This window comes from Odontesthes bonariensis, chromosome 23, assembly GCF_027942865.1.
Source record: "Odontesthes bonariensis isolate fOdoBon6 chromosome 23, fOdoBon6.hap1, whole genome shotgun sequence".
Lineage (NCBI taxonomy): Eukaryota > Metazoa > Chordata > Actinopteri > Atheriniformes > Atherinopsidae > Odontesthes > Odontesthes bonariensis.
Window position 1 is genome coordinate 16,808,860 of NC_134528.1, and position 25,283 is coordinate 16,834,142.

Genomic DNA, 25,283 nt, shown 5'->3' on the forward strand with positions numbered 1-25,283 from the left:
GGTCTTCGGGGGGGGGGGGGGCAGACATAAAACAAAGCAGACAACATGTTTTGCCTCCATCCCTCATTTAGTTTGTTAATGAAGACAACGATGGTCAAATAACCAGCACAGTGAAACAATGAACCTTTTAGGATTTTTTTTCGCTCAGCAAGATTTGATCACCCTCCCTTTATTGATTGGAAATAATTAATTAATGTGAAAGTCATTCCAAGCGGGTATGAAAAAAAATGCATGAATACTGCTAAGTATATCAGAATTTAGATTTTTGAGATTGGAACAGAGTAGTTGTATGTGTCGCTGGCGTGGTGGCTCTGTCCGCACTGGGTGCAAGGTTGTTTTGGGAATACACTCACAACATTAGACAGGAATAGTCACAGTCAGCTGGGTGTTTGGTCATGTGTCAGGACAAGCAGGTTATGCTGCACTTCAATGTAATAGATTATTTCTAAAATTCTAAAACAAGCTGGAATTGGCTATATTTACTCAAGAACTGTACTTTTAGAATATTTTACAAGACGCATTTCCATTTTTGGTTCTAAATACATCAAATAAGGTCATATTTATCTATCCACCATATCTACAAGAGTTATATATGGTGGATATCTACAAATTCCCAGTTTCATTCATAAAGTATTTCAAGTAACATTTTAACAGTGCATTCAGTTTAAACAGTTTAAACAAACAATTCTACAAACAATGCAATCAAATAAATTGCAATAAAATCTAAAAATAAAACTTTAAGATGAATTACACAATAGTGTTTGAAAATTACAAGGGTTTATATGCTACAAAAAAACGGAGACTCTTGACTCAATGTGAAAGTCTCCACTGACGCCAAGCACTTGCATAAAGAGCATTGCCTGGCTGAAAGAGGCCCGAGATGACTTATTGTTGTGAATAGATGCTAAATAAATGCCACTAAATTGTTTTTTTGAAAATAAAGTTAGGATCAGGCTTGGCACTACAGGCAGTCAGATGACAAAACAGGCAACAGATTGGCAATTTTCTTTTTCTTTTTCTCATTTAGAGTGACACCGAGTAGCAGCTTTGCAGACGGGAGAGTGAAGACAACAGACATCAAGTGTTCAACAAGGCAGAGACACCTATTAAAGGTGTACTGCAGGTAGTTGCAACACTGACATCATGGTCAGTGTTGTTTTGTTCCTTTTTTTTTTGTCATCCTCATTGCTTAAATAGCCTAAAAGTCTCTGGAATGTGAGGTGAAACGTCTTCGTAAACCAAGAAAAGAAGTCTAGTTGTCCAGAATTAACACTCAATAAATAGCACTTCAATTACCAGTTTTATTATTTGTTCATTTATGTTAAAGTTTTACATTTGAAAGATGATGAAGACTTGAGCAGTTGCAGTCTGAACAGGATAATTCAGCTCAGCAGGTGGCAGTATTGTTATATATATCCAAGCAAGGTTCACAGAGGCAAAATCTTTGCGCTTTAGGTCCATTAAAAAGCGGTGGATTCTCTCCAGGCTGCAGTTTCCCAAGTTTGAAAGACATCAAATATCCAGAAACTTTTAAAAATTGATTTTATGTCTTAAAAAAGATCAGAAACTTCACCAATATATTTAAAAACAAAAAGTTTAGACACTGAAAGTAAAACGCAGATTGTACAAACTGAAAGCAGCCTATTTAAGTACACCTATATTTTTTTGTCCATTTTTGCAGGATTTTCTATGTCTGCCTTTTTCCCTTCTCTGATGACAGATTGATGAGAGCCTACTGGACACGAATGACAGCAGTGTTGCACAAATCTGTGGACAGAGCTGCCATTTTTTCAAAGATGATTCATATTTGCACATTTCTATTGGAGGGCTGCTGTTGCTCTGCTTTCAACTTTAAGATACTCCAAAGGTGTTCCAGTGGATTCACATTGAATCGCATGCTTGGCCATATCCCAGATTTCCCTCTTTTCCTGTTTAAAAACTGTTGTGCAACATTAGCCATTTTTTTTGGGTTCACTGTCATGCTGGACAATTCCTCCCCCTGACCTGCCTGCTGGAGTAAATATTCTTCCAGTACTTGAGGATACAAACTAGTGGCATTAAATATCATCTTCCCCACATACACATACACAAAGTCCACGCAAAACACGCTGGACCCCCATCTAATCCAAACAAATTCAATATGCTTACAAATCTTGATAAGGCTTCTTTTCATCCTTTTTGCCAAAGTTTGCAATTTTATGCATTAGGTTTCCTTATAAACACGGATGACAGAGGCTAACTTGCCTTACATAATCATCGTGTCAGTTTTCAGCGAAACAATTACCAGTCTGTTTCTGAATGCAAGCTTGTGTAAAATTCATGGCATAATTTATGGGAACAGATGCAGTAATGTCCTCTGTGATGTGGCTCTTGGTCTGTGTACTATCCAGTGCTGCACCATCACTAGCTACTAACTATGATTCAGTAGCCTGATCTTGCTCTGGTCTCTCTTGTGAAGCCATATCATAGATACAAATATGGCAAAAACTAGAAGAGTCCGTTTTTATAACCATGGTCAGATACAATGGTATAACAGAACTATTGATTTACAATACATTTCAAAACTATGCAGAGTTTGCGGGCTAAGTTTCTCATTTTTCTTGTCAAATCCATTGTATATAACAAGAAGGTTTTGCATAAAAAAGCAGATTCTACATTTGAAAAAAAAACTATAAAAGTTCTAATTGTACGTTTTAACGTTCACAGAATTTACAGTAAAGCTGCACAACATAAACACTCCCGTTCCTCTGTGACTTTACTGTGTGAATTCATCAGGTTACTTTTTTGCCCGTAAGCACATCGTCCGTTGTATGACTGTGTCGCTTGCATAATGGGTTGCATTGACAGTCATCACCCTGAGGCTCATTTTTATCCCAGTGTTTTAGACAGAACTGTGTCTGCTCAAATCTAATCAATACAAAGGCCAATTTACTGCCCTCCACCTCCTCCCAAAATATCCCCCCAGTGTTTGCTCTATCAACAGGGAAATAAATAATGCTGTTATTAATGATATGTGGAATGATCATGTTGAAAAAGTCCAAATGCAAATACACAGACATCGGTGTACAGTTTGCACACAGACAGAATATCATGCGTGCTGGCACATATACTGTAGCTTCACCATGACTCCGACATTCTGGAACTCCCCTCATCTTTGTCTCTGGGTTCAGGCCAGGATATAGTTGTAGGGTTAAGTTTGTCAGTGAAGGAGATGCATTCACAGTTTTGCACAACTGTGAGTAAGGCTAATCAATGTTTTCATTCATTGAGCCCTCAGAGAAAGATCTGAGAACTTTTACCTGCTACGGCCGTAAGGAGAGAAACAGCTCAAATAAAAGCCTTTTTTAAGTCAGAACATTGAACTAAAAAAAATGGAAGGATTTTTTGTTAGTTTATTTGTGAATCCAATTAGAGTATAAGAATAGTGGTTAAGTATTTGAATAGATGAAACAGGATTTCCGCAACCATTGGTAAACACATGTACAGATTACTGAAGGGACTTAACAGGCCCAGGGGCCCTACAGGTCAGGCTTCCGCTTGTCTTTTCCCAGTAATGCATTGTAACATGTTTCACAGAAAGAGACATGAAATCGTTTTAAAGAAATAGAGAGCGGGAGGCCCAAACCTACGTGGCTACAGTTGCTTTATCCATGGATAAATGAAAAGAGGAAATTAACAGTGGATTTTGTTTCTCCCCATTTCCAGAGTTGTCCATTTTAAATCAGTTTTATTTGTCAGACACTTGGTCAGACTCTAATCCTCAACAAAGGAAAAACAAAGCATTTCATAATGAAATATTTATAACTTTATCTGCACAACCTGACAGTCAGTGAACAGAGGATGGAAGGTGGATGTACAGCAAAGAGAAAAGAGGATAGACAGATCAGATCAATACACAGCAGATGAGGGATTCCCAGGGGAAGAAGCTGAGTTCGTTGCCATCTGGCCTCAGTACAGCAGGCCCACAATGAAATTAACAATATCTGCACTAACTCACCGGCTTTAACCCTTATTGCACATAATGGTGGTGTTTTGTTGAACTCAAATTCATACACACATGTTGCTCGTACACAATATAATTGGGGCTGCCGGCACAGCAGCACACTAAACACAACATGATATCACTCTCACGCCAGTTATTGCTGTGAGTGCTCTCTCTCAGTAATTCAAGGGCTTCCTCGGCTCGTCATATGATGCCTCTACGTCTGTTACAGTACATTAGGAGGAGAGCTTGCAAGAAAACCGTGGATCGCATTGCTGGTGCTGTTTGTGCTCCTCTGTTGCTGTCAATGCAGTAGTGACAGGTGGGCTCCTGTTCTCAGGTCAGAGATGGTTCGAGGGAACGCATGATTCATTTGCAGAGAACACAAACGTGTGGGTGTAAATTTGCATTAATTCATAAAACGTTAACAGACAGACAAGATGACATAAAATTAAGATTGAGATATATAGAGATATAAAAAGACTTGGCCTTATTTTACCATCTTTGTGGGGATTCCTTATTATAGTAATGCATTCCATACATTCTTCCCCAAACCAGTCTTAACTTAAGTTTAATCCTGACTTGTGCTGTCAAGCAATTACACTTTTAATCAAGGTTAATCAAGAGTCTGAGTAGTAACCACAAATCAATCTTATTTCCTAATCTGTAAAAAATCAAATATATTTTTAAACCTCTACCAGTTGAGCCTTCCCTCTAAGAGGGTAGTGTGGTTTTGAGCTTCTTTGGGAAGTTGGATTCATCGGAGAAATGGGTCCTGAGAGAGGTGCTGAAATGAATCATTATCAGCCACAAATAGTCTAGATGGGCCCGGTTTCAGAAGAACTGTGATCTAAATCTTGCTCACAGTGCACAGTGTAACCAATTTAGAACTTATCAGCTATTGGGTTTCTGGAAATATTCTAGCGATTAATATGATACCAACCGAGTCTAATAGCAAAAACGGTAAATAGTCACATGATGTTTTAATTTGTGCTTCTGAACACAAAAATAACTCGATAGACTAACACAGTGTTACAGCATCTTGTGAAATAATCCCATTTTGGCTGTTGGGTACAATTTGATAAGCCACAAAATCCACATTTGGAGGATGGAGGGGACGGAGAGTGGTGCTACAAACACAACTGCCAGGTGAGAAACTCAAGTCCAAGTCCCATCCTGACCACTGTTGTCTTTAAGTAACTTTACTTTACAAAAACCCAGTTTGCATTCAGTCGCTCAGATGCTTTCAGGTTTACAACATTACCTTATATGTTGTTTTTGCATTCAGTTGCTGCTTCCTTGCTCTTTCACATGCTGTTTTGTCCCTGGTTTGCATATTACAAACTACTTAGTTCTGGTTAGGTATCAAGAACAGCATGGTTTACGTCAAAAAACATCATGGCTTACATTAACTGACCCTGTAATAACGCATTCAATTCAGTTCGTTTTAGCTTTATTTATATAGCACCAAATCACAACAAATGCCATCTCAAGGCACCTTAAAGATTCGGTCCAATTCAAGCCAATCATAATCCAATTAAATCAAATTGATTCAACTCGAAATTAGTTCCCTACTTATAATGGCAGTTTCAAAGACAAAAACAAACAAAAAAATCAATCCCCTGACCTGAGCATGAGGCAGAGGAGCAACATTAGAGAGGAAATTATAAAAATAAAACAACAACTCCAGAGCTAGATTTAAGATGGGTGGTCATCTGCTACGTTGAGAGGACAGGAGAGAAGAGTCAACAAGCACTATAATATCAGGCATAGGATACCTCTGATATTTAATACAAATATCTGTTTTAATATCACCAGTTGTATGTACTGTAGAGCTTAGATACATGAGAACTGTTTTCCTGCAGTCGATCATTCAATCTTCACTTGCGTTAATGGTGATGATCTCTTAGTTGTCTTTATCAGGATCCTTACCTTAAAATCAAGCTTTGATCATACAAAGGCCATTTAGACTTGACGGGTCCAGCTCTTGAGTTCCCAGTAATCACAGTGGTCTCCCAGTTTTTTTAACCCCATAAATATAGTAAAACAAGCCCACTTTTTTTTTCCTTTCTTTTTTTTGTTGCCACCTGGAACAGGATCCTTTTCTAGAAACCTGAGATAAGACAGTGAATGTCTCTTGGACCACCCATCCTCTCTCCACGCACTGGGAACAGATGGTCAGTGTAAGAACTTGTGGGTACGTGCTCATCTGTGATTGCAGACTGTATCAGCGTATATCTGATGAAGTTTTGTTTTCACCCATGGGTTTTCATTTCTGGTGGACTGGTGAATGGATGAAGGCTTTGTTATGAAATCATAATAGATCTCCAGATGTTTCCTTGGTAGACCCCATGTTATGTCGGGTTATTACAGCTCAAAACAGATTGCGGCAAAAATGGAAGACAGATACACTGAAGATAATATCTAGTACCAAATCATCAAAAAGGAACTTTTAGGATCACTGGCACAGTTTTTGTCTATTCTGTTCTTCTCTTCTTTGACCATGTCCTATTAATAATAATAATAATAATGACTTGGTTTTATATAGCGCCTTTCAAGTAACCCAAGGATATTAGACTATCAGCTTTGACTTTTTCCCCCATAGAGTAATACCATAAAGATGTTTAAAACTTAAGACTAGATAGAAACACACCTGTGAAAATGATTCACTTACAGTATCATACTGAATGAGCACAATGGACTTATTTCCCATCTTTAGCAGCCAGCAGAAAGGTCATTCATTAAATAGTTTTTTTCTTAAGGAACACTTTCTCAGGGGGTTTGGTTGCTGGAAGTTTTCCTAATGTCATTTCTGCATAAAAAACAACCTTTCAGTGATTGATTTCAGGTGGGATGTGAACTGACTCTCACATGCTGAAAATTAGATTTATCTATCCTGGCCCACATTAGTGACTCAGGAATGTATTTCCTTTCGCTCTTTGTGTCTTTCATTCTCTGTCCGTCTCTTTGTCTCATTGCATTCATGCATTATTTATCCACCAATCGCAGCACAGCTTCTTTTTTCTCCTCCTCTGCTGCCCCCATGCCCTCCAGTGCCGTTAGTCCTGACATGGTTTGTGCATTGTACAGTCGCATCAATGTGATCCATTAGGTAGATCCATCTCTGCTGTACTGTAAAAAAAACTTTTCAAACACGACAAGGCAGACAAGAGACCAGTACTTTACTGTGATTAACAAGTAAGCTTGGAACGATTTGATGGTTTTCACTGGATGCAATAGTGTGATATCTGAGACTCTCTCCGATAAAATCCCAAAAATAAAACCGCAACATGTTTTCGGGGCATGTTTTAAAGAAAAAATGTTATCTTAAAGTTTTGCAAAAATAGATGTTATTTTGCCTGTCAAGGTATGCAATGCAACAGCTAGTAAACTTTATCAAAAGAAAAAGATACAGAGATACAACAGGATTTTTATGCATTTTGGGCTTAAGGGATGTTTAGTTTGTGAGTTAATTGGTCGAACCAGACATATTGCAATGCTTTCACCTGCAAACAGTCTCTTTGATTGTGTGCAGCATATTGAAGAGGGTGAGTGATGTGGTCATGATTAGAACTCAGAGTAGAATATGATGAACAGACAAACATTTTGCCTGTATTATCATCTCACTGCAGCACTTGGTTATCTTTAAGTAGGAACAGCTCTGCTCTAACTATAACATGCAATATGAGCAACAAACAGACCAGATTACTGTTATGATACAGAGAGATGGTTATATTAACAACAAAAAAAGGAGGAAAAAAAAGTTTCCTTTTAAGTTATGTGGGGAGGGGTTCAAGGATAAGAACATCGCTGGCTGTTCACCTGATTTTGCAAAATGTCAGTGGTCGTATACCTGCGTGGATCTCAGGTTTCTTGGTTAAAGGTGCATTCATACATTCAGTCCTCAGGGGGGAAGTGTTGCTGAGTTCTGCTGTGGCCTCTGTCTTCAGGCAGTGACAAAAGAAGGTCAGTCAGGCAAACGCAGACAGAATACTTACGCGTTGCTCTTCATTCACTTCAAGGGAGCAGAAAGTTGGAGAATATTTCAATGCTCTCAGGCAGAGCAGACAACATGACAAAGGATTTGCAATTTTCGTAATCGGTCTGGTGTTAAAAAAAAGATCGGGTTGTCAAACTAAACAATGATATCCTGAATCATAATTTAAGGTTGTGTGGATATAGAAGCTCTTGTGCGTGTGTGTGTCGTGTGGGCGTGGATGGGAGGTGACTCCTTCCCTGAAGCTGTTGAGCTGAGCGCTTCTGCCATATGAGCTCGGTGCAAGACATGCGCACACAGACCAAAACCCAATGGGCCAGTCTGAATCTGCGTCGAGTGTACGCATAGACTGGACAGTGTTTATGGACTGACTTATTTCACTTTTCAGCGACTTGTCACTTGGAGAGTTTCTTCCTCTCTCTCGGTGGTTCTTTCACAACAAAACTATAAATAATTGCAAAAAGAGGCAACGATGACAGCTGTGATTATTTCACCTCGAAGTCACTGAGACCCGCATCCTCCTGCGTTGCATCCGATTGTTGACCCCCCGACTGGAGAGATGCAAAGAAGACACAGGATGAAGTCCGTTTTTATACCAGTGTTACTTGGAGTGGTGAGTAGCCTCTTTTATAATCACTTTGCGAAATGTTTGCCATCAACTTTGCGCACCTGTACAGCCCAATAAGGGCACTTTGATAAGTGGCGTGAGTTTGTGAGAAAGTTTTTATCTTCTAACCTGTCGCGATCTGCAGTTTTTTTTACATGAATTTTCCCAAACAAATCACTACAAAAGTGTAATATTTCCATACATCTTCACTGTCTAAGACCATAACACACTTTATGGTACTTGGTGTTGGCTCTATTAGGTTTAGTTGCTGTTAAAGGTATCTCACACCTGCGCCTGTCCTGTCCTCTGCCCTGGCTTGACAATGTAAAGCAGAGCAGATGAATGCTGCTGCCATTCAGGTTGATACTTTATAGCTTCTGTCTCAGTTACATTTGTCCCAGACAGACAACAGGACAATAACTGATGCAGTGGGCACCATGGAGGAGCTCAATCACGTAAAAAAGAGATTGGGAAATTTCTGATTTACTGAGTTTGTGAAAGTTGGCCCAATATCACAAATCCCTCATTTGTCACAAGGGGATTTTGCTTTTTATAGAGAACCACATGACTTCCTATTCGTACTAAGAAGACTAAAGAAACAAACAGTCAAGAGTCAAAACACAACCAAACCATTCACACACATAGAAAGTAACAGCATGACCACATGAGGACAGCATGACCACATGAGAGGGATGAAAAACAACTATTAAGATTATTAACACAAATGATAATAATCCTTTGTGTATCAGAGGATACACAAAAACTCTTGAGAGTTGCCGTTTATAATCTCTCTGATTTATTTTGAGGTCACAAAGGCACAGGAAGGAAATGCTTTTTCCGTAATCTGACGGCAGGCGGTCAGTCATGTCCTGAGCTTGTCAAGGTCCAGGTTTAGGAGCAGGCTGCATCACTGATACATGACAGCTGCTCCAACTGATGGGTATGCATCCTCTGCTGGCTCAGCACATACAATATTGATAGACCACAAGCCCCCCCAGCTCCTCCTCCTCACTCTTCCCCTCCTGCTTTCACCTCACACCCACTCCTATCTTCTTTTTATGCTTCTCTGCCTCTTCTTCTCACATCTTAAGAGGTGATGATTCAGTGCTGTTGGTCATCAAGTTCTTGCCACCAGCATGTCCAGTGCTGTTCAGGATCCATGCCCGGTTTAGGATTAGGCCAATGTCTAATGGCTTAACAAGCGCTGACAGCTGAGGTCCAGAGGTTAAGTGTCTCCAACTTAAAATGTAACAAGGCTGTAGTAAGACTATCTTAAGCACTGAAGTTGTACATCCAGATGCTTTTGCAGATGCACTCCAGTGTGCACGAATGTGTGTGTGTGTTAATCAAACCTGTTGTTCAAACTTGAGGGAAGTTGGCTGGCAAAAGTTGAGGAGTGTAGCCTTTTAATTTTCTCATCAAAAACCAGTTACGCAAATTGTTTCAAGCTACAACTTGCTAAAAAGCTCTACATCCTTTTTTTTTTTTGTAAAGTTTTTTTTGTAACTTCACACACCGTTTGCTAAAATCTCAACAGCCTCTAATTCTAATTTGCACAATTTGGCAGACATTAGTGAAGCACATTAATCTCAGGTTTGGTTTTTGAGTTGGTGTGGGGCTGCACCCACACCTGGAGCAAAAAAAAGGGGTCAAGGAAAAAAATAAGCAGATGCCAAGCGCTGGAGCTAGAAGTCTTTTCAAAAGTGTCATTTTAGAACAGGTTTGTTCACACGAAAGGTTTGTTGAGGCATTTGTGTAAATGTGTCGATGGGCGTGTGCAGTGCATAATGGGAAGCAGGAGAGGGATGAGTGTGTATAGTTAGCCATGTTTATATGAATGCTTGTTTTGTAATGTGAGCATAAGAAAATATGTGCGGCTGTTTTGAGGACAACACTGGAGGAAAGTGGCGAAAATGTTTTTTTTTTTCCAGATGTTATCAGTTCGAGTTGATGAACACGAGCTGACTTTGTTTCCTAAAAGTCTTCCTCATTTAAGGAAGCTTCAGAATGTTTAGAAATAATGGTGCACGAAACATTTTAAGTTTCTGTCCAAAGCAGAGGAGAAATTTGTGAAAACACACGGTACAGAGGATTGAATCTAGTCTTCATGGTGAATGGGCCACACAAGCATGATCATGGGCGAAAAAGGGAATGAGTGTGTGTGTACACTTTCACGTGCACACGCACACACATAGACATAAAGTGTCAGCTGACTCAGAGGTGCCTGAGGGAACATTTGATGTTTTGTAAAACTTCCATTTCTTGTCAGCAGCATTCCTGGCACACCTGAACCCTGACGATTTATGTTGAGCATACCACCTTTGCACAAATGTACCCGTCAGTATACTGTACCAACATGTGTGTGCACATCCTCACACGTTGCGAAAGTGTACGTTTCACTAACATATGATGGGCCTCAAACAACTTAGTACATAACAAGCTCTTTTGTTTGTCATTGTAGGACATATTTTTTTCTTTGTCCGACTCCTGATTTGCAGCTTGTCTGTCAGTAAGAGAAACACTGGCCCAAACAGGAACTTCATACACGCTGTTCTGAAACGAAACCATCTTCTGTATCTAAAGAGAAATTAATAGAGGCCTACACTTTGTCAGAGCACAATAGCTGTTTTTATCAAAGTGTGCAAAATATGAAAGATGAAAGAAGACTGGTGTGAGAAAGATTTAGTGTGATAATGTAAGAAGACACACGTTCTCAAAACTTTCACTTAAACATGGTCACGATAGGCTCAGGCATGAGTGTGTATATTCTCAGCAGAGGCATGCACAAACAACTTTACCTGTCAACAACCAAGATAAAGCACCCAACCGGTTGCTCTTTAAACAATGTTTGAAGATGGGAACAACTTAACGTCGTCTAGATATTGTGATTACTGCATCTCTGATTGGTACTTGTAAATGAACAAGTATAAACCAGTGTTTTCATAAAATCTATGCTCTCCTGTAGTGAAAATTGTGGCTTCTCAATCTTTTTGGCATGTGAACCTTTAATCAAAGTCATGCCCCTTTGTGACCTCATGTTACAAGTCCCATGTGTCCACACGTTGTAACCAATTCAATTATAGAGGGATTTTTTGCTCTGCAGGTTGTCTAATGTGAATGTATTTAGAAGCCAGATCAGGATAACCATTTATGCATTTCACAAGAGCCAAGAAAATCGAGGCAGAACCTGGGAAATTAATTTTGTTTACCCATGATCTGACCCTCTTGGCTGGGAACCACTGATTTGTGGTTCCAAAATAAATCCAAGAAGATTAAAAGAATAAGAGAGTGAGAGAAAAAAGATTTGTTTATATTCCCTTTCTTTCCATTCCCTCTACTTGTGAAACACCCCCACTCCCCTCCTACAATAAGCTTCTAAAATAGTTTTGAATGAAGGAAAATGACTTTATTTTCACTACTCACGTCACACAATGCTAAACAATCCTTCAATTGAGAGATTACGAAAAATTTAGCAATTTGCAGATAAATAGAGAACTTTTGCGTGATTTTGTATTTATAATCTGACGTTTTCTTCTGGATGTAAATGTTTCTATGCATGACCTCTCTGTTGACCGGCAGGTTGGGGCTCTGGCCAATATGGAGAATTGTATATCTAACCAGTATACGGCCAGTGGAGAATGCTGCAAGCAGTGTCCACCCGGCGAAGGCGTCGTCAGACCCTGTGGAGCCACTCAGACTATTTGTGCTCAGTGCCTTGACAGTGAGTATTGCAAAATGGTAATTCAATTGTATATATGGCCATAAACACTGGCTGTATACTGGCAAAATGTGTAAATTAAAAGCTGTGACAGGGGCATGTTTTTCTTCATTAATGGATCACCTCTTGCAAAATGTATATGTATAGTTGCACTATATTCAATTAAATGTAGAGTTTAAATGCTTTGCAAAACATTATATTTTGTTGTATTTTACATTTTCCCTGCTGCTTTCAAATAATCCAAAACACTATTGTGTGACACCATAACATCTTTGTTCATTTGTTAAACAGCACAGTGTATTTTTGGTTTCTGGTAGTACAGGCCTTTTGAGAAGTAATCTGTTGCACCATAATGCAAACATGAGGACTGAGTGCACAGCAGAGACGGCTAGGAATTCCATAGTTTTAAAAGTTTTTGGAAGATACATTCAAATGAATCCTAATGGCTATCCATCCAGACAGTCTGTCTTAAAGTTCTGGCAAATACCATTGGTAAAGTTAGAGAATTACCAATGGTATTTGCATGCACCCCCCTAAAATCAAGAGCTGCAGTTGAAAAACAGATTGATGCATTACCAAACATAACAGACCACAACGTTATTTTGGATCAGTACAAAGGCTGAAGAATTACTACGTTTACTTAGCACTGCATCTGCAGAAAGTCAAGCATAAGTTTATTATTTTCACGGGTCTTGAAAAAACATGCAGATTTTATATTTGACGTAAAGACTGATTCTGTTGCATATTTGAAAGTAAACAAAATGCCAGACATAACTGTTCTCAAGCACAGCTTCCCCTTTCTTGGCCTTTACCATGTAGGGAGATAGACTGCATCTGACTGAAAGACAGCATGAGGACAGTGATATCAAGAGGATACAAGGGTGGGACCAGCTCCAGATGTTGCAGATTAAAAAAAAACAAAAAAAACTGCAGTTAGAGCATCAGATAAATCATATAATAGACCATAATGATATAAAGCAGAGTAGATTCAAATCTGGTATTGTAAACATGATAAGTAACAGCAGTTTTCAAACAAATAGTTAAGGTTGTCTCTGAAGTGAATTAATGCTTCAACATAGGGCAGTGTAACTTAATATGTAGGTCAAAGGATTGCTTGAGCCTGTAAAGAACAGGATTTGTCCACGGACAGTTTCCCATAGTTTTCCTTGTATGAGTTCCCTAACCATCCTGAGTCCAGGCCAGGAAGTAGCTGTCAACCTCTCTGGGTCAGTGAATGATGGCAAACCATGAACGAAGGAGTCCCACAGTCAGAAAATTAATCGGTCTTTAGGTCATGAGAGAAGTCATAAAGAATGTGGAGATGGAAAAATTATTCATTCATATGTGTTGGACTTCAGTGGAATGATGTGCTTTTAGAAGTGTGCCTCAACTAAAGAGTTATATACCCCTCATATATTACCAGATAGCACTGGACAACTTACCATAGATCATTTTCTCATCTGTTTGTATAAAAGCTCATATTTTAGGCTCAAAATGACTTATTAGGGATATCTCAGATAGTTCTGGCATTCTGTTGCACAACACAGAGGTTTTCAATGGTGATAATTATCATTCTGCTTTTTTTGCTCACACATGAATGGACAGGGACAGACCATGTGCACTCAATCATGGACATGAAGAAATACAAAGCAGATAACTCTCCATCAGATAATATTATTTTGCTATTTTGAGAAAACAGCAGGCATAGAGATAAGATCTGTAAAACAAGCATGTAAATAACTTCTTTGCATCTTGGTTATGACTGTAGGACGCCTACATTTTGGCTGAATATTTCCTACGGCATTTGGTTCCTTTGGTACCCACATGAGAACCAGAAATTGCCCAGCAGTAACAGCAAACTGATTAAAAAGCTTCTACCCTTTGACTCATGGCCCCAAACACAAGTGTCGTGACGGGTGGGTAGGCAGGACACGGATGCGGACTCCAGAAGTGAGAAAACCAAGCTTGGTTTATTTACAAGTTAAGATAAAACAAAAAGCGCAGCTGAGCCTGATAACAAGACTTAAACTGTGAAATCAAAACATGAACAGGACTATGACAAAAAAAACGACGACTAAGCATGGCATGGCATGGCATGGCATGGAAAAACACTTAACTTTAGGTTTGTGGCTTCGTGGCATGAAGGGGTGAAAATCAGAAAAAGATCTCACCAAAAGACAGGGGAGCCTGGAAACTAAATAGGGAACTGGGTGATTGTGAATGAGTGCAGCTGGGGACAATGAACAGGTGATGTGAGTGAAACTAATGAGCAAACAGAAACTGTGGGGAAGGCAATGGCAAAACTAAATACAAGACCTGGCTAAAACATGAACTCAAAAACCAAAATATAAACAACCTAAAACATGATAAAACATCAAACTAAAAACATGGGGAAAATCCCATGGCCTTGACAATAAGAAATGCATGTCTGTTTTATATAACTGTTTAGGGTCAGCGACCTTGACACAGCTCACCCTAACAAAGACAGTAGGGAAGTGTAACCTGAACATGAAGCTAACAGATTTGGAAATGGGGAAGCAGCCTTAAATTTAGTTTGTGCTCCCTCAACATGTGCATGCTACATGTGAATAAAATGCAAAATGCTATGCATAACTCTACAGTGAGTGATGTCCACAACAGATGAAAAAAATCTCCTCCAAGTCATATTCGTATATTTTGAACGGATGAAATTGACCTAATTGGCGAATTGGTGGAGGAATATTTTTGAGAATGTGTGCTATGACTATGGTCATGTCATGTCTCCCAATCTGTTACCAGACAGTTCTTCCGTCCTGAAATGAACATCTTTATAGCAAGGAAGAATACATTAGCCTTCATGAGCCTAGACAGAAACTGATCTTGTATGACTGGAAGCTTTCCCGCATCCCAACACATGTCTGAAGGACATAGGAGATTCTTTAGAATCTAAAACTTGAAAAGCTCAGATACATTTTCACTTTCAGGCCCGTTGTACTTAGTCTGGTATAAATGGAGCACCTTTCTGGGACTAAGTAACTCCCTTAGCTTATCCGTAGACCTATAACAAAACTTTTCATCTTCCTTTGCAGAAGCACTTCACTGCTTACACACAGATTCTCAACTTGTTTTGAGATATATAAATGTAGAAGTTTGCCTGATCTTGTTGCAGTGTTAGCAACTATTTAGTTAGCAATAGCTAGTTAGCTAGTTAGATATAACTATTGGCTAACTAGCTTACAGAGGTAGTAACCTAACACAATCTTCAGGACAGATGCAAAATCTCTATACAGTTTTTTAAAAAACTACTTCACTGCAGGACATTTACTAGGAATGGAATAGTTCTACAATGTTGCTTTGAAAGGTAACAAATCTGAACCCTCACCAGTGTTTTTTTAGCACCTTTTTTAAAAAAAACTATAGCAAAACAAAAACATACTTAGACCTGTATTATATTTTTGTTAACTCCTTAAAACTTTTAAAAAAAGAAAAAGAAAAAAAAAGAATTAAAAGCTGAGAGTATTTTTAGTTTGAGCATTCTTGCTTTCTAAAACTCAACAACATTAACTTCCACCCACTGAGATGCCTTTCCATGTTTTGTTTTATGCATGTCCCAAAGTTGATAGCATCTGTTTGAACAAGTATATAACGCACAGGATTAAGGCTTCATTTAATACAGACAGTTAACAGGGACCTGGCTGAAGTGCTAAAAACGAAGGCCAACTGAAACACATAGAGGAGTTTGGATGAATGAGCAGATAAGTGGAGCTGAAACAGAACATGTACAGTTGTACAGCTGGAATGGAGACAAGGCAAACTTCTCAGAGAGTTAATGGTTCACACACACACACACACACGCACACACACACACACACACACACACACACGTACAAACATGTCCAGAAAAAAAAACTCCCACGTGCGCACACACCACATACTGCATAGTGTTCAGAGCAGATTAAGTAAGGAGTCCTTATATGGGCGGTGAAACAAAGGGAGGGATTCTATGTTAAACCAGCAGCGAAAGTACTGTTATTCTATGATTTCCTGAGGAAGGAGAAGACTGTCTATACTCCCCTCCTCCATCTGCCTCCATCGCCCCCCCTCCACCCACCTCTCTCTCCATGCTGCAGCCAGTGTTATTAATGTATTGACTTGCATTATTGATGCATGGCATTATGATAATGGCTCTGAGAGCACTCATGGGGGTAGCAAGGGCAGTCTGAGTGTGTGTGTCTGTTTAAAGAGAGGGAGGGTGTTGTAAGAGATTATGGGGAGGGGGTGAGGGGATAGCAGTACATAACTGGACACCAACAGGCACACATAGTGAGAAGGCCTGTTGGTGTCCACTCCTGAAACATGATTAAGAGGAACCCACATTTGACACCGTCAATTTAAGACAGAACTGCTCACTTGGATTCATCTGGTTCTCAAATGACAGGGTCTCTACTTCCTTTCTGTCTGTCTATTTCTTTGTCTCAGTGTCTATCTCCTCATCTCCATTTTAATCTCTGTATCATCAGAGCATTCGCTGTGGTTGGTGGGCTACTGACTTAAAACTTGATATGCTGTGAGACACTGAGCTGTAAAGAGTCTACCAGGAGACTGCATACCAATAGCCTCCTGTCTCCAACCTCATGTTAGTTTATTTCAACTCAATGATCCTTGTTCAGCAAAATTCTAGAACATTGCGTGGTTTAAGTTGTTAAAAAAAGTGAAAATTGGCTGGTTTTAACACTATGTTATTGAATAACTTTAGGTTTTAGTCAGTTTGAAGCTAACCTTTGGGCTCTGAATGATTGTTATGACCATTTGTCTTGATATTTTACTGACAAAACAGCCTACTTATGATTAAAGTATTTACAATACTAGTCATATACATCATTTGACTATACACCACTGCAAGTGTTCTTGCCATCTTCTATTTGTAATGCTCTGTCATAGCTCCTGTCTTTTTAAGACACCCCACCCCCTAAAAGCCCGATCAGATTGCTTGACCCTGATCGGTCAACTGATTAGTTCAAAATTTGTAGAGTGCAAAGCAGCTGCTCAATCTTTGAGGCGTATCTATCTAGGTAGACATTACAAAAAAAGTGTTGCACACTGGCATAGATGAGTTAAGGAACAAAGACCTACATTACAAACAAAGTGGAATATCAATTTTTCAGAGCCTTTACACATACAAAAAGCTATAAGTTTAAACTCTATAAGGAAAAGAGAAAATCCAAAGACCATAAAATTACGCCATTTTGGTGGTTTAGTTTAGCTTTTTGGGGTCAGAGATAACCATAGTTTTAAGTTTTGATTAATCAAAATATATGTTTTCTTGATTAGTCAACTTATTGAGTTATCAATACTGAGAAACATGCCAAAGTTGACTAACATACTTTCTCAACACCGTAAAGTGTGGTATTAGATTGATTTAGTGCAACATTAATGTTAATTGTGAAACGACAGTTTAAATAAGAATTTATATAGTACGCCATGACAGAGATTTTAAGGTAATATTTTCAGTCTATGCTGATCTTCACAATGACACATACACACAAACTGCTTCTACAAATGGGTCTGTTGCATAATTTAGTGCATTTCCCAGTTCTCTATGTAGCTGAAATACAATTCCATAAAACATGCAGTATTGATTGCATCCTTTGCAGATATGTCTGTCCTCTGAAATCCTGCAGATATCCAAAACATATGTGATGTAATTATGTTTATCATTTAAAAAAAAAAGGGCTTCAATCCCTTCAAGAAACTGTTGCAGCTCATGTATATTCCAGGAACCTCCTCTTGCTCCTAGTGATCTCGTTGTAGCTGCATTTTCCTTTAGGGTATATGTAAACTAAATGACTATGTGCAGTTTTTATAATCCTAATTCTAAAAAAGTTAGGAAGCTGTGAAAAATATATATAAAAACAGTTGTTAATATTTTACTCACAATTGAGTATAGAAAACATTTCATGAGACATTTATTTAAAAAACACAACAAACAAAAAAGCAGGGTGCAAGTCTCGTGTGACAGTCTGATAGAACTACAGAAATGGCCATCCAAAATAAAGTGGCCCTTGCCACTGAATAATGGCATGTTGTACAATTGGCCACTTTTCAACCTCGGAATCTCTCAGAACTTCTCTTTCACAATATAGTTCACTATATTTCGATCATCTGGTACACAAAAAGTAATGTGTTTTGAAGCCAGGAGCTAATGGAATGTGTTAATGCTAGCCACCGCTAGCTGGTACTAAGATTTGCAGCTTAATATTTTGATTGTCTTCCCAGCACCTTTGGAGGAAATTATACTCCTCAGATGTCTCAAAATTGAAGTGGCTTGTCTCTTTTTCTGCCTGAAATGCACGACTTGAGAAATCATTTGTAAAGTATTTACAGAATACATAGTTGACCCTTAAGTTGGTAAGTCTAAACAGAAAACATGTCAGGGACAAATTGTAATGCAGTCATGAAAAAAATATTAGGTTGTCTTGAATTTAATGACAGTAACATGTCCTGAAAAACTTGGGGACCATGGCAACAAAAAGCTGGAAAAGGAAGTGGTACTAAAAATAAGCAGCTTGAGGAACATGTCACAGCTAATTGGATTAATTAGCAACAGGTCAATAACATGACTGGGTATAAAAAGAGCACCATCAAGAGGCAGAGTCTCATAATAGTAAAGATGGACAGGTTCAGCAATCTGCCAAAAAATAAAAAAATGAAAATAACTGCATCTACTTTTTGTGGAACAATTTCACAAGAATGTTACTTATAATCAAATTGTAAAAACGCTGAATATTCCATCATCCACACTACATAATATGTTAAGGAACAATTCAGATAATCTGCACACATGTCTGTGCTCAAGGAATGTACAAAAGTCAGAATTGGGTGCCTGTGACTGTTGGGAACTCGGGCGGTGCTGTATTAAAAACAGGCACAATTCATTGTCTGTGAACAAAGTACACTGATGCTCCACAAATGCAGGTTAAAGCTTTATCAAGCAAAGTAGAAACCAAATGCGAACATGATCAAGAAACACTGGTGTCTTCTGTGGACCAAAGCTCATTTTAAATGGACGGAAGTAAAGTGGAAAACTCTTCTGTGGTCTGACAAATCAAAAATTAAAATCAAAATTATGGATGCTCTTTCCTCTGGGCGAAAGAGAAAAGAGACCATCTGCCTCGTTATGAGTGCATAGTTCAAAAGCTTGCATCTCTGATGGCAGGGGGGTGTATTAGTGCCTATGGGTCTGGCAGCTTGCACTTCTAAAAAGATGTATAATGGTTCTAGAGCAACATATGCACCCATACAGATGGCATTTTTTTCCAGAGGTAGCCCTCCATATTGAAACAATTTCAACAAGACAGTGCTAAACTGCACACTGTATCTATTGCAAAAAGCATGGCTTTGTAGTAGAAGCCTGGCTGCAAGACCTGACTGTTGAGGAGCTAGAATCCTATAAAAGACAAACATGCGATAAGATCTCTCTCCCAAAGGTCCAGCAGCTGGTCTCCTCGGTTCCCAGATGTTTAAAGACTGTTGTTGAAAGGATGCTGTGTGGATGCTACAGTGGTTAACATGTCACTGTCCCAACTTTTTTAAGATGTGTTGCTGCCATCAAATTTAAGATGAGCTAAAATGTTTGAAGAAATTCAGCATTTGATATTTTTTCAATGTTCTATTGCAAATTATATATTGGTTTATGAGATTCTGATTTTATTTCGATTTTACAGTGTCAAGTCCAATGCCATTGTCGGTCTCATTTTGCACTTTTCTTTAATTCCATGTATTCAGTCATACATGTGGGGATTCATATACTGTATTAAATGTTTGTGTGTTGAAAATTCTATAAATAAATCATAAAAAGAAAGCAAGTCCTTCCAAAATATATATAAAAAGTACTTAAGTAAAAGTACTTTGGGAAATGTTAAAATAAAGAGAAAAAATTATAAATAAAGATAAGTTGTGTCATTTAGTTTCAAAATTATCATAGAAAGTTGAATTTTTCTTTAAAAAATGAGTTTTATGAGCAAGCACCCATTGATGTGGCTAAATGCAAGAAGTGTTTCATGTGAATTTTAATAACTTTGACTGAAATGGCACCATTGAGATAAGATGATACAAGGTCCTGATTCACTATGAGATTAGAATTAATTTCTGTTGGATTATGTTTATGGTATAATAGGGAAAATGATTTCTTCCATGAATGTGGTTGTTTTCATTTTTTTTGTTTTGTTTTTAAAAAGAGATGCAAGCATGAATCCCACCGATAGTGGGACATCTCTGTCCTTATTTATTAAATGGATGCTAAATAAGAAAAAAAAGTAATCTTTCTGTCCAAGTTAAATGTCCATTTTTTTCTTACAGGTGAAACCTTCTCTGAAAACTTCAGTCACACAGAGAAATGTCAGCTCTGTACACAATGTGAAGGCCTGCACCGCATGGAGACACCGTGTACTGACTCCAATGACGCTACTTGTGTGTGCAACTATGGCTACTACCTTAATGATATCTCACAGAAGTGTGAACCCTGCACTAAATGTCCAGAAGGTCGGGGCATGTTGTACAGCTGTGAGCCTGACCGTGATACAGTGTGTGAGGAGTGCACCGGGGACACTTACTCGGACCAGGAAAGTTCTCGAGAGCCTTGCATCCCATGCACCACCTGTGATGATGAAGGGGTGTTACAGACCTGCACCCCTGTTAGTGATACGGTTTGTCAAGGTAAGACAATTAGCTGATTTTCATGGGAAAATAAAGTTGTTCTTGCATTTACTGTCAAATTAAGTCTCTGATATACCATTTCTTATAATACTTACTGCTGAGCTGACATGTTCCCTCTTTTACACTGTAGTTGGCTTCTGCAGCACAATTTTATGCTGAATACCAAACAAAATTTCTGTAAAATAGATGTTTTCAATATGATAGTTTTATGTTCAAGCCAAAGTTTAACATTTTAGGATTGGGACAAGTTCGATGTAAGGATCAATATTACTCTCTTATATTACTCTCAGAGAAGAATAATGACTATGAAGCTATAAACAGAAGCCCACTACTGTAAATAACAATGTATATGTAAATATGTATATCTATGAATATATATGTTTGTTTGTGTGTACACACATATAAGCGAGAGAGAGATAGAGAATATTACTACTCTGGAAACACAAAGAAATCTGGAAATTTTCGGATCATTGGTTCGCATGCTAAAATGCTAACAGTTTGAGAGCAAGAGAAGCTAATCGAAGAAAGCATGCAATTAATCTTTCATGAGTTCAAAGATCATATCTATTCAAATTGCTCTTAGTGAATTCCCAGGTAAGACACTCCAACAATATGCAATAACTTCAGAGCTAAAGAATCAAATTAGCTTCTCTGCCAACATTGCAAGCACTGAAGTAAATGCTATGGTGCATCCAATAACAAGAGATCTCTACCCCCTTGCCACACTGTATCCAAATGAAAGAATGCCTAAGCATAGGAGATAAGTGCTACAATCCTGACTCTCTTGTTATATACAGACGACACAGACATGCAGCAATGTTCTCAGTACACACAACATCCATCATTAAAAGAGACATAGATTATACGGCGACAATCACGCTACACTTTTGGCCAACTAGACCTTAAACAATAGAGAATGTTTACTGCTGAAAAAACCTGGGGATAAAGTAGGACTTTTCAACTTTGATTATATTCTTTATTCTCAATTAATACACTTATTTAAGGATTTCCGTGCTAGCTGTCTGACAAATAGCTGTGGGCTGATATCTAAACACTGAGCAAGTTTATGATGAACTTCTGTGCAGAGTAAAGTTGATTGACTGGGTTCAACGATCAGGGTCAGAATGAAGTGAATAGAATATTTGTGAGCCCATATTTGCTAAGCAGACATCCACTTTATCAGCTGCATAATCAGTTCATCTCAGTTTGACACTATAAGAGTTGTTGGCGCATCAAACTAAATTCCACTCGGAAGCTTGTCTCATTGTCTACACGGACTCATCCCATCCAGAGAAACAAAGACCACAGTCTTTATTAATATTGAGGGTTTAGAGAGAGGTCATATCTGTGAACATGGTTCTGAATTTCTTTTATATCATTGCATCCTGTGGGTATCACACTCCAAATCACAAATTCCTTATGACTACAGTCACTTCTCATTCCAATGAATAGATTAAATCAACGCTTTTGTGAGACAATAAAAGGAGTCTGTTGATCAGCCATGCAGTCCGTTGGGGCAGTAGTCTAAAAGATGTTGTGATCACAGTGACGAACACACAGCTTGTCGGGCTAAAGGGAGTCTTTTGTACCTCTCCCATGATCTTGTGTGGCCTGTGAAGGCTTTTGGTTTCGCCCTTGGGACTACTTATAGGCGCTATAATGAGTAAAACAGAAAGAGAAGCTAACATATACTATGCTTTACTTATTTGTGGTTCTCCAGCTTTTGAAAGTGAACGGGTTACCCGTTCACAGTCTCTGTCCTGTTTTGAGTTATGCCCTGTCATACTGGCATAACTCAGGGTCAGAATGAAGTGACCCTTCACTTAGTAACGTAAAATTACGTTACTAAATATGCTGAACAGACATTTTAGAGACTAATTATGCTTTGTTTATTATTTCTGCTCTTCTAAAGTAGAGAATGAGTAAAGTAGTCAAAGATACATGGATTTGAAGTGATCTACCCAGTCTGTACAATATACTCACAGAAGAGGTATCTTTTTGTTGAGCACATAATGTGAGGGTTATGTGGGTTACTGCAACATACAAGGCTAACAAATAGTGCAGTATATTTCCAGTGTTAAAAGATGCTAGGAAAATAGACCACAGAAAGAAAAGAATATTTGATAAGCATGTCTTCTACCAAGTATCTGCTGCTGTAAAAAAAAACTTACATTGAGAATGACACTTTAACAGCTTACTTCAGCTTGTGGTCTCTGGAAAGGAAGTGTGGTGTTTGAAGACATGATTCATCCGAGATCAAGATATAAGGAGCCAGAGCTCCAATGCTAATACATCCTTAAGATAACAAGCTAAGTATATATCATGATTAATGGGAATTTGCCTTGTTTCCAAGCATTATGACTTACAGCCCACTGCATATGGGCTTCATTGTCATATGTTATTCCTCACTGTAACCCAATCATGCGCCTTTTATTCCTAATGTAATCTTTTTACCAAAGCAGAAGCGTTATCGGTGCTTAAAAATCTGTTGCGCTGCCAGATGTCCATATCCATTAATGTTGTGGAGTAAGGCGACACAGGCCCGAAGGCTAAATACAGTCAGGAAGGTGGAAGGACAGAGAGGAGCAAACAGAAGGCCACTGCCCATGAAAAGATAAGCTGTAACTTGAGACACTGGACACGTAGTTTAGTTTAAGGTGGAAGGACGAGAACATCATTTTAGGCAAGTGGGGATTTTTCCCCTGTGATGATTTAATAGTTCTTTATGTGGATACAAACTCATCTGATTGGTACATGCGAAGCCAATTTCCCCCAACCTCTCCAACGGGATTAATGCATGTTTTGGGTCGTTATCGTTCTCTGATAGTAAAACATACTAATACTGACCAGACTTTGTTTGGCTAGACCCCACAGAGCTGAGTTTTTGAAGGCAAGATGCTTATCTGAAGAAGTGTGATACGACTTCCTCTCATCTGAAGGCCAGTGAGCAAGGTCAAAGGTTGAAGATCATGGGAGGCTTGTATGCAGAAGGGAATGACCAGGCAGCATTAGCTCTCCTGAGATGTGCAATAAACAACATGGCATAATCCTCACAATCATTTTAGGGGTCAAAACAACAGTAGGGAAAATTAAGTCAATTAAAACTAATGGAACATCCAATTAAAGTGGTATCTATTGCCCTGTCACATATTGGCAAAAAGAAAAAAGAAATTGAAATTTCATGTGTTTAAAGCAATACTATGTAACATTTCTACCTTAAAATAACAGCTTGAAAAAAATTGTGCAGCTAGAATGAGGTCTGAGTTGGAAAAACTGCGCTATGTAACTTTGCTGGACTGGCCCGGGAGCTGAGCGGAAGTACTTCGACTTGCTTTCTGGCACACCTACCGCAAAAACAAATAGACCGTTCTCACGCTCCCAGTTATAAGGCTAAGCTAGCGCAACATTGTCAGTACGATCATCATGGAAGAGGCACCGAAGAAACAGAAGAAGACGTTGACTGATGAAGCAAGGAAGAGAAAGAGAGAGGCCGACAAAGCAAGAGACCGGACTAGAGTTGCTCTCGGAACAGCCTGTAGGGGGAGCTCCATAATGGGCTTTTTGAGAAGTTACATTGTATTACTTTAAAAGAAACTGAAAGGCAAGCAGGGTAACAGCCTATGTTGTTGAATTTTGAACAGCAGATTATTTATTAGCAATTTTATAATTTCCAACATGTCATTAAGCAATAAAAGAAACATCATAGGATACTGATGTTGTCAAATTGAGTCATTTCTCTAATCTGTGCACCTGGTCAAGAGGCGAACTGTACAGAAAAAAATCCTAAGACCAAAAAGCTTTGAAAATTAATCACATTTTCTGGTTTCTCTCCAGATATTGCCTCTATGGCAAATAGCATTGAAGACAGTGTTACATTTTCTTTTCAAAACATCAAAACTTGAACGGTGTGAAAGGCATTGCACTTGTTTGGGTCTGATTTGTACAAGGAAGAACAGAGACCAGAGTTCCTGGAAGCATTTGGTCTGCAAGCTGTTCTGAGATATAGGAGCCTCAGCCAGTTCACTGGATCCTCTCTCCGGTGGTGTAACACAGCAATAACATTTCCACAATCTTTACTCACAAGCAGTAACAAATATGGCCTTTCTCATGGATAAATACCATGAGAAACAATTTAGGCCATAGATGTGTAGGTGTCACAGTGACAAACGACACAAGTACCATGATCAGAAAAAAAAAAATTAAGTCTGACTTTATACAAACCTAAACTTTATTGTGCAGACTCAACACAGGGCATCATCATTTGTCATAGTCCTAACAGCAAATA

At 38.6% G+C, this 25,283-nt stretch overlaps 1 protein-coding gene across 2 annotated transcripts in view; it reads left to right on the plus strand.

The window, feature by feature from the left end:
• Window positions 1–25,283, plus strand: part of ngfrb (nerve growth factor receptor b) — a 49,174-nt gene that overhangs the window by 5,742 nt on the left and 18,149 nt on the right. Inside the window, exons 1-3 of one of the 2 annotated variants that reach the window (XM_075457775.1) lie at window positions 7,666–8,592; window positions 12,166–12,307; window positions 20,642–20,998. In XM_075457775.1, coding sequence (XP_075313890.1) covers window positions 8,539–8,592; window positions 12,166–12,307; window positions 20,642–20,998 — 553 coding nt within the window. In that variant the 5' untranslated portion in view covers window positions 7,666–8,538. Of the gene's footprint in view, window positions 1–7,665; window positions 8,593–12,165; window positions 12,308–20,641; window positions 20,999–25,283 lie in introns of those variants that run through there. The other variant, XM_075457776.1, reaches the window with a different exon arrangement.